Below are 14,863 nucleotides of genomic sequence, written 5' to 3' on the forward strand. Positions count from 1 at the left end.
AATATAAAAGTTTATGCTGGAAAATATGCTAGAAATTATCCAATAATGGTGGTAGGCTTGGAGGAGACTATACTGGAAATTAGCCAAAAATAGTTGGTGCGCTGGAGGAGACTATGCTGGGAATCAGCCAAACATAATATGCTGGAAAACAGCCAAACAATAGAGGGAGGTATGGAAGAAAATATTCTGGAAATTAGTTTAAATAAAACATGTTTTTGTGATAAACCTGTGTAACATGAAAACTGTAATAGATGATAAGTGTTTTTAAGTGTGCTTAAGATACTAAGATTCGAGGAAAAGGGTCAAGAGATTAAGAATTAGATAGAATTTTGTTTTATAAAGTGTAATAAAAATGGAGTTGTATTGAATTTGAAATTAAGATTTGTGGTGATAAAATTGTAAGGTAAATAATTAGAATAAGAGGCTAGAATATTGTTAAAAATTATTTTGACACTAATTGTAAAAGATATAAGGTGAAGAAAAACAAGATAAAATTAGGATTGATATATAGATATAAAAATGAGCAAAAGTTAGTTTGAAATTAAAATTGTATTGATATAATGGATTTGTTTAGGTGAAGATGCTAGACTTTATGTTAAAATTTGTTTTTTTATGTTTTGAATTTCTATCCATAAAAGATGTAATGGGAAATAGAATGGAGCTTGTTAAAGGAATGTAAGCGTGGTAACCATCTATGACCGGATCGAGACTCTGTTCTTAAAAGTTATATTTTATGTTTATGTTTGGAAAAAAAAATATTTACAAAAAAATAATAATAATATAAAAGTTATTATATAAATAAAGTTATATATAAATTTATAATGCTACCCACTCCCAGGTACTTGGATGGTTAATCCATCTGGACCAAGCATCCCAGGAGAAATTGTAGGTGTTCTGCAATGTACACAGTGCTGAGACACACAGGCACTGAGGCTCACAGTGACAGAATAGCCTTACATAATAGGCCCTTGCTTGGAAATCATGCTCATTTTTAGTTTTTGGGATATTATTGAAAATGAAATTGTTCTGGAAATATGATGAAGTATAATAAAGCACCTAAGAGGAAGTAAAGTGTGCTTATTTTTTGTGATAGCTATCCTAACTTTAAAGTCATCTTAATTTTGCCAAGTCCACAGATATATGTTCACAGATATTTTTTTTGAAAAGCCTCTTTGAATATGCATAATTACCTATGAGATTCTTTGCCTTAAGCCTATCTGTAAAGTTCCACATTTCACATTACTTCTCTTCATATCAATTACTTATATAAACTATATGTAATATTAGAAACCAGAAAACCATGTAGCAGCTTTAATCTCTATTCTCTTATCGCTTATTATCTGGAAGCTGAGTATATCATAATAATATTTAGTTTTATAAATAAACACCTAAAACGACATCCTGCCCCACTTTCTTTTGAAAATTGCTATGTGATGCTGGAAGCTACCAAAATAAAAATATCTAATATCTACTAGATTATGGAATCTGATTCACTGGAACAATGGTTCACATTTAGCCACAAGATCACACGATCATTGAGTTTTATAAAAACAAAGCATGAGATTACATGATCATTAAGTAAGTGTTATAATAATAAAGCATGAGATTTAAATTGACAAATCAGTACTAAAATGAGGGAAACTATGATGAGCCATGCAGCTTCAAATCATAATTTGCCTATTCACTTGGAAGCTCAAACCTACTCCCTATATGCTCATTTTTGAATTAACAATTGAAATTACATATTCCATGTTTGAAAAGAAAAATATTGACATTTTGATATTTAACATTATTTAAATTATCAAAATTTTAAAACTATTTTAATTTTAATAAATCATACAGAACTTTTTAATAAGTTGACTGTATTTATCAATACTATTTCCCTTTGTCATGGCTTTTAACTGGGCAAATGGTGCATTATAGGATAAAAAATTTTGAACCAAAGTGCCTCAAATGGGCCAACATACAAAAATGTGTCCAAACCCTGGGAATGACACCCAGAGGAATAAATTTGGGGAAGTTGTGGCTGCTTCAGTGCTACTGACTATTACTGCTGCAATCATGTGATCTTCATTTTCAACATATTGTGATAATTTCCCAGTCAGTCTCACAATTCCTCCCTCCTTCCCTGACCTAGCAGCTTCCGAGGCAAGGCAGGGCAGGGCAGGGCAGGGCAGGGCAGGGCAGGGCAGGGCAGGGCAGGGCAGGGCAGGGCAGGGCAGGGCAGGGCAGGGCAGGGCAGGGCAGGGCAGGGCAGGGCAGGGCAGAAGATTTTCAACACTACCTGCCTGATTCCCATATGGAAAAATTAAGGGAAAGCTACTAGGAAGTCACTGTTCCCATTCCTTTTTTGACCACTCTGTCATTTGTTTCTCTTTTAAGAGAATGTCTCTGAAAAAATGACTCAAAAACACGGGTTGCCCAGATTAATTTTCAGAAGTGCTTCCAAGTTCTAAAAGAGCCATAGTACAGGAAACATCTAAAAAGTCTCAAATCTCCTCTGACTGTTAATCAGGTTGCCTGCCACTCTACCTTAACATCCAATTGGGTCATTTAAAGACTAACTGAATGAGTAAGTTGGCTTCTAGGCTATAGAAGGAGACACAATTTAAAATGGGGCATCATTACCTCTAGTGCATCCTATCTGATGTCATTTATGCCCCGTGACCCGCATGCACCAAAGTCTCTATTTGTTCTATATATCCAGGGAAAAAAGTAAGAAGGGAAAAAATATTACATACCATAATCTGTGATCTTACATGATACCAAATAAAGTTCTTTCAAATTCTGTCCTTCTTTAGCAATGACCTCCACACATCTGCAATACATACAAATCTAGATTAAGCAACATTTGTATAGATTTTATATGACTAAAAATCCAGGGGCTACTAGACTTTCGAATATCATTGACTAATGGATGAAATTAGGTAAAACTTTAGCTTAATGTGATTACATTCTAATATATTTCAAAATATATAACTTCTCTATTTTTCAGTCTAAGTTAATTCAAAAAAGTTAACATATTTTAAAATATTCAATAGCATAATGTTTTCTATCTCATTTTATTCTTAATTACAAGATATTAAAGAAATGGTTCCAAATTAGCAACAAAATGTTTAATAAGTATCTTACTATCTGCACTTCAAATTTTTTAAAAAATGACACTCAAAATTGTTTTCATTTTGAAATACTATTATATTTTAATTTAAACATTTAATGAGATTATCTTACAGTAGCTACGACTGTAAATTTGGACACTCAATTTTTTCTTGTATGCCTGAGTCAGTTTTACTGATGTCAGCAAACATTAAGGCTGAAATATGTTTTATTTGTAGAAGAATATATTAATTGGAAATAATATTTTGGTTTTAATTCTCTTGTTGATTACTAGAAGAATGATATAAATCTGAAAGTTATATTATTTTGTTCAAATATGAGAGGAATAAACAAAACTATACATTTAAGCAATTTTAGAAATTTAAATAATTTATTTTCATAGTAAAAAATTATTTTATTGCTAAAGTAATTAGTTTACAATCGAAAACAGACAATCATTTTCATTAACTAGTATTGTCCTCTATATTTCTCTCTATATTTATTATCTTTAAAATCATACCACTAACACAGAATTGTTTTTCTATTATTAAATAGATATAGGTAGAAGAAACGGCAACAATGTTAAGTTATAGACCAAATTATATTGTCTACTGTAAGACCTTCATAAAAATTTGACACTGAAACATGTACTATTCAATGTAAAGAAAACAAATTACCATTACTACATATAATGTGAACTGCATTGCTTTTTACCTGTACTTCTAACCTTACTGATATCAACTGATATCTAGTCATTGTATTAAAGTAAGGCATATATACAACAAGCCTTAAAAAAAGTTAAAACAGAGAATACTGCTATGTATTGTCACAAAATATTCTCAACAGTCAATATATTTTAATCTTAAGCATACTGAAATGTCTTAAAATATATGGCTTTTTGATATGTGTGCAAAATTTAAATGCTAAATATGTATTTAAAAATAATTAAAAGGGATCCATTTTTCAGTATAATTTGTACATTATTCTTAGAAGTCTTTCAAATGCTCAGTTTTTACCTATTGGATAAAATATATGTTAATGAAACTGTAAAATACATGCTATCAAATTGAGTCAAAAGGAGTTTGAATTATGGGAAATAATTGTCTATTCTATATGCATACATAGCGTTTACGTTTTGGACTATCTTGCAAAAGCCTGGAACATGGCATTAGTGACAACTGAAATGAACTAATGAGGAAATATGACTACACAGCTTGCAAGAAAAGTGGTCCTTGGAGACCTTGTTACTGTTTGTGATGCATTTCAGCTAATAAAAGCTGCCAGACATTGGTTCAGAATATTTCACTTTTTTTAAAAAATGGAGTTTCAATCACCTTAGCGGTATGAAAGGAAATGACACAATTAAAAACAGAACCTGATGAGACTTGGAATGACTGGCTGAAAACAGTCCTCTGATCACTGTTACTTTTACAGGAACTATATTTTTCTAAGGTGAAAAAACTTTATTTAAAATATAAACAAGAAACATAAAGATTAATTGGAAAATATTTAACTCTAAAAATGGTTTATGTTTTAACGCAAGAAAACGTATATATTTTGAGCAGAATATATGTGCATATCACATCTCATCGTAATATTTCTTTGATGATCTGTAATAATTCACTGGTAATTTACAATTGCTAATCAATACTGGTTTTCTGAAATTAAATGAAGTTGGCCCAAAGGTGCTTTTTCAAGAGAGCAACTGGACTTTGTTTTTTCTTGATGACGTTTTGCTTCTCATCCAAGAGCCCGAGTCCATCTGAAGCAGGGGTAAAATCCAGCAGGTTCTGACAGGTTCTGGAGAACCAGTAGCGGAAATTTTGAGCAGTTCGGAGAACCGGCAAATAACACCTCTGGCTGGCCCCAGAGTGGGGTGGGAATGGAGATTTTGCAATATCCTTTTCCAGGAGTGGGGAGGGAATGGGAATTTTGCAGTATCCTTCCCCTGCCATGCCTTCCAAGCCACACCCACCAAGCCACACCACAATCACTAAGCCATGCCCACCGAACCGGTAGCAAAAAAATTTGGATTTCACTACTGATCTGAAGCCCTAGAGACTGCTAAAAGGCTCACAGCACTTGGCTACCAGACTAAGGTGGGAAGCAGAGGCCAAGAAGATAAATGTCCTATTCTCCAAAAAGCCATCCAAGATGCATTCCTAACTGCAACAACACAGGAACAGTAGAGCCACCAATAGCAGAAAATGAACTGAATTTCTTTCCTTATGTTAACCGGTCTGGGTAGAAGCTAGCAGCTGCTTCACCTGCTAGGCATTCGTGCACTGCTGTTAGTTTCTTTAGCCAGTAAGTTAGATCATATTTGGGCCACGTGCTATCCAGCTCTTGTTGTTCTTGAACTAAATCAGATCTATTATTGGATGTCTGCTATTACTCTCTACATGGGGCTCCCCTTGAGGAGCACCTGGAGGCTCCAATTGGTCCAGAATGCAGCCGCACAGGTAATTGCGGGAGCTGCCTGGCGCTCCCACATAAAAACCGCTCCTGCATGAGCTGCACTGGCTCCCAGTGGTCTTCCGGGTGCGCTTCAAGGTGTTGGTCACCACTTTTAAAGCGCTCCATGGCATACGACCTAGTTATCTTCGAGACAGCCTGCTGCTACCGATGACCTCCCACCGACCTGTGCGCTCCCACAGAGAGGGCCTCCTCGGGGTGCCATCAGCCAAACAATGTAGGCTGATGACCCCCAGGGGAAGGGCCTTCTCTGTGGCGGCACCTACTCTCTGGAATCAGCTGCCCCCAGAGATAAGGAGAATTCAAGACCTTGGTGCCTTCCGCCGTGCCCTTAAAACTTTCTTTTTCCAGCAAGCTGGGCTGGCTTAACATAACATTTTTTAAAAACATTTTTAACTGGTTTGTCATTTTAAATTGGGGCCAAATTAATATATATCCTTTTAATTGTTTTTAATGTTTGTATTATATGTTTTTAGCTGGCTGTACACCGCCCTGAGTCCCTCGGGAGAAGATGCGGTATATAAATTCAAAATAAATAAAATAAAATAAAATAAAATAAAATAAAATAAAATAAAATAAAATAAAATAAAATAAAATAAAATAAAATAAAATAAAATAAAATAAAATAATAAAATAATAAAATAAAATAAAATAAAATAAAATAAAATAAAATAAAATAAAATAAAATAAAATAAATATTATGATGGTGACTGGTTCCTGTCCTTGGAGATTGCTGTGGTCTGCTCTTAGATTATGCAGCCACTTTGCACTGGTATTATGTGTCTTCTTTTTCTTCCATGTATTCTTCCAGTACAGTTCAATTTCTGTTCCTCTAATGTATCACCTTAGTCTAATATCCAGTGCTATGGGATCTAGGACAACTCGCCATAGATATCATGACCTCATTAGAGCCCAATTTGTAGGAGGATTTAGAACCAGGACCATCCGACAGGGATGGCACATCTCCTTTGGAATGTTTGGAGAGGCCTGGGGCTGAGGACAATGCTGTCCCAAGCCCCTCAGGAATTGGGGGAAGTGGTCAACTGGACAGAGAGCTGCCTGCCCTCACAGACACAGGGGAGAATTGGCTGCAGACAGGTAGTGGTTCTGATAGGCAGCAGATCCCCTCTGATAAGGAACAGCTGCCTCCCCCACTCATCCAAGGGTACAGAGAGTAGAATGTAGGCAAGTTCAAAGGAGGGCTGTGAAGCTACTTGGAGAAGATTGCTCCACCCCTCCTCACAAGGAACACCTGGTGTGGGTTGACTTAAGGAGAAATGGGGGGGAGTGTCTTCCTCAGGAATAATTATTTGTTTTGGCTTACATTCCTGCTCCTGCCTGTGCCTTGTCTTTACTTTGCGGACTGCCTTTTGCCTTGTGGACGTGCCTTGCCCTTTGTACCTTGCCCCTGGACCTTGCCCCACAAGCTTGCACATTCTCTTTGGACTTTCTTTATTGTTTACTGCTTTTCTTTGGGGAACTGAGGGTGGCTCCCTTCAGGATAGTGTGGGGTGGTCTTACCAGCCATTGTTGTGGCCTTTAATCAGAGCATCTAATTTGCCTACGCGACCTGTGACATAACAATAGCTGACTCATCCCAGTTGTGTCGCTATGGCCAATTTGCCCTGGCTAACTCATGGTCAACTTATCTATAAAAAGTCACACCTTTGGAGAGAAGCTAACTTCTCTCCATATGTGCAGAGACATATGAATGAAAGGTATGACATCTGTTCTTCAAATTACAAAAAGAAACTTAAACTGACCACTGTTTATGCTACAAATCAATATATCATTAGCAAAAGTAAAGCATTCATAGGAAATGAATGTTGCATTTATAGGAAAATGTGCTTAAGACTGCGTCCTCAATCAAGCAAGCAAGTATAAATATGCTGATCCAGCTTCTAATTCATATATACTGAATTTGGAATACTTAGATAATCATAATGTGACATTTGACACTTACCTCTGGGAGAAACAACTTTATGTTTTAGATTCAAATTGTTTGAGAGAAGTTTTCCCTTAAGGATTCCTAAACCATCTCCCCATGGCTATATTTTAATTTCTGTGCTGCTACTCTGTCAGTTGTAACAAAAAGCAGCAAATATTTGCCATAATATATCAGTGAAAAGAAGGCAAAACTAACATTCTCAGTCAATTTGAGAATATTTATTTTCAAGGCCTGTCATTGTGTCTAGCTTAAGAGTAAACAAGTTTCAAATGGATCTCAGGTAGGTCACCCAGGAATAATCTACTTTGAGTTGTGGCAATAGCCTACTTCCAGCTGCGACAATATCACTGTACTAGTCAAATTGAAAAAAATGTCTGTGGCTTTCTTATAGCACTCTCCAAAGGCAAATAAACTTTAAAAACCCTAAATAGTTTCTTAAATCTGACTGAAATCCAAACTAAAGAATCAACATCACATCTTGATAGGTTCCACTCTAGCAAGTTAATGGAGTAGCTTTGGTGTTTAACCTGTTTCATTTATGAAGGCCTCATAGGAATAATATGGGGTCTATCAAGAAATCAAGAACTATGGATCTTTCATGTATGAAAAATGGTCAAAATAAAATTTAAGTAACAAAAAAGAAAAATATACACTTCACTTGTAACAATGAATTGGTCATATATGTGATCCATTAACATTTGAATTTCATTTTCCTGACAAATGATCAGGAAGACTGAAATCAAACCATCTGTACATGACATAACTTTCTAGGCCTTCTGTGAGTAATTATGGGAAAGCAGGGGACAAGTTGTTTGGGTTATGGAAGGAGTTTCAAAGAGTCTGTCTTAACTCACTATAACTGAAACTGAGAATTTACTTTCGTGATTTGCAAGATTCTTTCTGTATTACCCCAGACTAGCATTAAATATACCTCCATAAAAACTGTGTTACTCTTTATTGTTTGGTTTTGGCAGCCCATGGGGCTTGACAACTCTCCCCTTTTCCTTTGTTCTGTCTTATATTCTTTTGTTAATTTTGTTTGGTATGTCTTTTTAAATTATAATGTGTCATTTTTTAAAAAAGAGATTATTACAGCTCTCATGTTCATGTATCTATCCAGTAAGTCCTTAAATCTATCCTTAGTTTAAATGAGAAAAATTGACATAGTATTTTTGGCTTACTTAATCACTGATTCCTTAGCAGCAACATCATCTTGCTTTCTTGATTACAAAAAAAGCAATTGGTTAGCTCCTTGCCAAAATAAACAAGAATCTATACATTGTATTGAAAAGCTAATTAGGAACACAAAATGTAAATGCATACTTGCAAGTCATTCTAGAGTTATTTCATATACATAAGCACTGAAGTTTTACAGATTAGTGCATTGGAGTTTGTGAATTATCAAACACTTCCTTGTTTATTACAATTAGTCTAATTTGCATGACAACTTCCAAAGAAAAACTATTTTGAAAAATAGTGATTAATTGACTTGGCTAAAGGAATATAATGTAATACATATATATTGTTCACTTCAGCATTAATGTCCCCTAGAGCATGAAGCCAATTAATAAAGCAATATAGGGATGCAGACATTTAAAAATGAATTTCTGCATTATACAGCATTTTCTCTTGTATATGAGCACCACACATTCCAATTTGCTTAGAATATCTTTGAAATCAAGTGACTGAGAATGTGTTCTGATTGTATACCCCAGTATTTACAAAGTTGTGATCGGCAAGGATGATAAATCACATTCACAAATAATTAGGAAGTGAATGCTTATTTTCCAATATTCATGCTGTTAATGCAATGCTTCATATTGTACAGAAAGAGCTGCAGGTTGCAGTTTGAATACAACTTGTTTAAATGCTTTTTATGATGACCCAATTTATACTGAATACCTTTGAAATAAGTACAATAGCTAGATATCTTGCAAAGAAGAATATGTTAAGAGTTAATCCATATGGGAAGGGAACCAAGCTCTTGTGTGTCCAATCAAACTTGGCCAATAAAGAATTCTATTCTATTCTATTCTATTCTTCTACTAGCAACAATGTATGTGGTGAAACCTAAAAAATATACAAACGTGACTGCAAGAATATAAGCATCCCTTTCCCCAAATTGCTAGCATAACCATCAGAATCCTACAAAAAGTTACCACTGATTTGGAATGCTTATTATAAGAAAAAAAATAAAATAAATGAGGAATAACAAAGGATTGCCTTAAAGTTTCTCCCCCATCTAAGTTTAGGATTACTGGAAGTTTAGGATTACTCTGCATTACTTATGCAGAGCTGTATGCCACTCCAAAAGTAGACATGATTGGGAGGCTTAAGGGAGTGGAACAGAATGATGAAGGATACAAGAAAATGATATACAGTATGTGTAAAACCATTTTCTCCTGCGGGAGCAATGGTATTATTACCTGATATAGGTAAATTCAACCAGACTCTAGTGCTAACCAGGATAAATGGAAGAAGGGCCACTGACTCTTTGACTAGAATGGAGCCAATTCAGAGTGATATGACAAAATTTTCGGTGTGCAGCTTTTCGTTTAGTGAACAACCTACTATGGAGTATTCTGAAGGGCTACTCTGCATAAAGAGAAATATAGCAATCCAATCTTTATGTTACCAATACCTAACTTACAATAGCCATGCTATCTTCTTCTATTCAGTAACAATAATTAATTCTAAAGCATCCCCAAATTATTCTTTCTTTCAGGTGAAGTGTGAACCAAACAAGTGGCAAGTCTCTAATTTTCATTGGAAACCACTCACCTACAATCAGTGGTGGGATTCAAATAATTCCACCACCGGTTCGCTGAAAATTTGAGTTCATGCATGTGTGCACAGCTTCTGTGCATGCACGTGCGCACAGCTTCTATGCACGGCTTCCGCGCATGCGCAGCTTCTGCCATGCAGCGATGCTTGACTAAGCAGCCTTTCAGGGCCTGCTCCCCTCCATCTTTATTCTCTGGGGCAGCAGCTGCTTCTCTCTGCACTGCTGGAAGAGCTTCTTGTGCAATTTAGCAGCTGTGAGCCGCCACTTTCCTCTAAGTCCCAACCGGAAAGCACTGTGGCTGAGAGAAACAGCATTCAACATGGCTGCTGTTTCTCTCAGCTGCAGCGCTTTCCGGATGGGTCTTAGAGGAAAGTGGCGGCTCACAGCTGCTAAATTGCACAAGATGTTCTCCCAGCAAGAGCAGCAGCGGAGAGAAGCAGATGCTGACCCAGAGAGCACATGGAGCATCTCTGTGAGCGACCGAGGCTTGGCAAGGGATGGAAGAAGAGGCTGCAAGATCTCCGCTGCAGCGCTTTCCAGATGGGACTTCTTACAGGTAATAAAAACCATCTGGTCCATTCCCAAACCTCTCTGCACCTCCTACACCCATGCCGTCCCCCCGTGGCCCTTCGGCATAGCATGGCAGGCCGCAGGCTGAGTAAATTGCTTTGGCTGGGAGGGGCGTAGTTTGAGGCCAGAGGGGGGCAGTGGCATGCGGGTGGAGGCCCGGAGCAAGGTCGGAGTGGGGGAATGGGGCGCCTGACCCAGCTGAGGCAAACGGCGAGTGGGCGGAGGCTCTGGGGCAAGGCCAGAGCTGGGGAATAGGGCGTCCCTGGGCCTGGACCCGAGGCAAACAGTGAGCGGGCTGCATGCTTACCTTTTGTAAGCAGAGCGGGTGAGGCCCGGAGGCGAGGCGCGGAGATTAGTTGGGCCGCGTGGTGAAGGCAAGATATATAGGGCAGGATGGGATGGGGAGAGTGGGTGGACGGGGCAAACGGGGGACAAGCGGAGAGCCAGTGAGTGGGTGGGCCAACCAGAGGTGGTATTTGCCAGTTTTCCAAACTACTCAAAATTTCCGTTACCGGTTCGCCCAAACCAGTCCGAACCAGCTGAATACCACCTCTGCCTACAATGTCCCCATTTCATCAGAATCTTACATTCTGCTCATTCTGGGCAGCTCTTTCATTCTATCCAATGCTATAGTTGACCAATATTTATAAACAAATCTTTAGTACAACCCTTTTCACCATAACATTCAATGAAAGGAAAGGATTTTTAATTTATAAAAGATAAAACTAGTGCAGTACAAATCCAGTGTGGATATAAGAAATGAAATTGAGAGTTCAACTCAATAGCTGAAACACTTGAAGATGTAAATTGTGTCCATCTGAGAGATCCAGGCTTAACCTAGGCAGCATTATCTGAATAGAATCCCTTCAACTTCTGATAAATTTCTTTATATTCAACTTCAGTGAGGAATAATCCTTGAGAGACAAGTATTTTCTATATCCGTCTTGATATTAATAAAGTACAATATTTGATTGAATTCTGGTGTAATTGATAAAAAGGATCAAGTTAATTAAACTTGCCTCCATTTTATTATTATTAAAGTATTTGGACTGTTTTAACAAACAATTCATCATGAGCATATCCCCAAAGTTAATAAATAGTTGTTTTTACAAATGTTTCAGTTGATACTCCAATATCAAATAACAAGTATTTTGTTAGTGCTCTTGGGCCTTATAAAGCAAACACAAAGTATCTTTTAAAAGGTGTATAAAATTTTTATATTTCATAAGTAAAACTGATAATGTCCAAAAATAGGATGTAAATTCCCAAAACAATCCTTTTACAATTACTATTTATTCCACTTACTTGCAATCACAAAATTAATTTATTTCGTTTATGAAGTTGCTTTCTCTCCCATGTTACCAGTAAAAACATTGACCTTCCTGAGGTTAAGCTTTCTACTTTGTTTGAAACACCACATTCCCTTTTTCCCCCAAAAGAAATGCTATATGTTCACGCCTCAAGCAAAGAAAAAAAAGTCCACTATCATTTTGGTCCTTCATTAGTCAGATGATCTGGCAATAACAATGCTACTTGAATTGAACCCACATGAAAAACTATTTTGAAATATAACCTTGCCAGGAGCTATGTTATGTCTTGGCAAAAGGAAGCAAGCTTTATTTCTCTATCTATTGGTTCAGTCTGCACGAAAGGCAGGTGTTGCAATAGGAAATGAGTTTGAGGGGGTAACAACCTTATGATATAATACTCCAAGGCCCAAGTGTTTTTGCAAAATGCAAACAATGAGCAATTAAATACCCTTTTGCAAAAAGTGACCATGGAGATTATAATCATTAATTAAAATCATGTAAATCATGTAAATAATGTTACGAAATAACATTTGCTTTTTATCTCAGATTTCAAAAGGCCTAAAATGGTAAAGGAGCTTAATCTCAGAAGAGCTGTTTTAATTAAAACTAAAAAACCAAAACTGTATAAATAAACGTGAGAGAGTTTCCAATCCCATACATTTAACAAATGCATGTGTGAATACTTAATTTACATCATTTTTCAAATGTACATAATTGTACATTTTTCAAAATGTACAAACTATACGTATACAATTTTTCAAACTATAAAATAAATGTGTGATTTCTTTCCCAAATATGGAGAGCAATTCTTAAATTTAACATATCATTCCCCCACTTCCCCCCGGTATAACTGAGACCATTTTTTTTTTCTAGAAACAGCAGACCATATTTTCAACATTCACCCTTACTGGTTTATTATGGAAAAATTAATTGAAAATACTCAAAGTTGTACATTTGTCGCTGTATAGCTTTCTATACTGTAAGACTTTAGAGTGTAATTCCAACCTAGGACATTAAAGGAAGTTTACTTTAGAGTATATGCCACAAACAAGGGCTTTTTTGGTTCATGGATTTGATCTAAGGATCATTCTAGGAGGAGAAATGTATTAGTTTATGGTGATAAAAATAAGGAATCTGATAGCACTTTTTCAACTAACAAATTTTGATAAAAGGCATAAATCTTTGCAAGTTGTAGTTCACTTCATCAAATGGCAAGCAAATCCGCCAAAATGAATATATATAGAACTGGGTTCTGGAAATCAGATATGAATTTACTGTGTCATGCTTTTCAGTCTATGTTGATGTTGACTCAGGATGCCTTTGATCTTCAAGGATTCCGGCAGCTTCACAATCAATGGACAAAGGAGTATACCCATAGTCTACATCTATGCATGAAATCAGCAAACCAGGAACACAAAGTCTTTTTTATGCTTTATGGTTTGATCTACTGGAGCAAAACCCTTTTTGGAATTCTTGACTCTGAATGCATTTTTAAAAAGCCACCAATTTCATTGGTGTGAAAAAGTTCTAGTGTTTATTGAATTTTATATTCCCATGCCCTCTGTGTTAATTGTAAATTTGAAAATGCAGACACTTTATTGTTTTTGCTTGGTAATATTTGGTGTCCATATACACATTTTACCCACGTACTATGACGCAGTCCACACTACAATTTGCTACAAGGACAATGTTTTAACTTGCTGGTTTGTTCTCACTCTTGTTTGTCCTGTTAATTTTTCATGCATTCTTCTGAATGTGTACCTCCTCTTTTGTTGATGTTCTGTGTTGTTGAGTATTTAAAATGCATATACCAAAGTAGACAGCCAGGGATTTTTAAGTTTCCTGGATGGCTTTTAGTTAGTTAGTATTGGGGGATTTGGGAGTTGGGTAGTTGTTGGTAAAATCACAGGCAAGCAAAATAAACACTGTGCAGATAGAATTCTACTCTATTTTCTGTTTGTAAATATGTTTGCAGCTGTACTTTGTGCTGTATTTCATTATATCATCTAATTTGGATTGTGCTTCTTCACCTGACATTGTGTTACTCTATGGAAAGGGGACCTGTTGGAAAGGGAAATAAAGAACTACTATTACTCTTTTGATCTTTTGTTATAGGATATAGGAAAGGTAAAGCAAGACCCTGTGACTTTGGCAGGGATTGCTGATTGGTTTCCAATTTTCTTCAGTGTCTGATCCATTATTTAAATGTATGCAATAGCCCAGGAATTACTGTCAAATCACAAATGCCTAACTGCAAAAAAATAAATAAATAAAAAATAGTGTACAGCAGTGAATAGACTAATGTTTTAGGATTTTTGTCTGTATTTTAAAAAAAGCTCCAGCTTTCAAGTAAGCCGATCAAAGGGACAGATGGATGTAATCTTATCTTGGGGGGGAAAAAAAAATCAAAAGCACTACCGTAAATGGAGGTGATAATAGAAACATAGCTATATCACAAAACATGAATATTATTGTAAAATTCCTTTTTACAACAATAATATTAACTGCCAGTAGCTAAAAATTCCTTTCCTGCTTTCTGGTTATAGCAAAGCTAGTATGAGAATTTATTCTTAAGCTTTTTGATGTGTGAAAAGAGGAATGTTATCAAATAAAGAGGAAGGGCTATGTCATACTTATATCAAATACTTGTTTCAGGGCATTTTTAAAGGCGGAGGCATT

The 14,863-nt window shown here is 36.1% G+C and overlaps 1 protein-coding gene across 1 annotated transcript in view; it reads right to left on the reverse strand.

The window, feature by feature from the left end:
- The window catches only part of FBXL17 (F-box and leucine rich repeat protein 17), a 140,963-nt gene that overhangs the window by 45,673 nt on the left and 80,427 nt on the right, over nt 1-14,863 (reverse strand). Inside the window, exon 7 of the mRNA XM_034432718.3 lies at nt 2,742-2,818. Coding sequence (XP_034288609.2) covers nt 2,742-2,818 — 77 coding nt within the window. The remainder of the gene's footprint in view (nt 1-2,741; nt 2,819-14,863) is intronic.

The sequence above is a fragment of the Pantherophis guttatus genome, chromosome 2, assembly GCF_059756535.1.
Source record: "Pantherophis guttatus breed Tessera chromosome 2, ASM5975653v1, whole genome shotgun sequence".
Lineage (NCBI taxonomy): Eukaryota > Metazoa > Chordata > Lepidosauria > Squamata > Colubridae > Pantherophis > Pantherophis guttatus.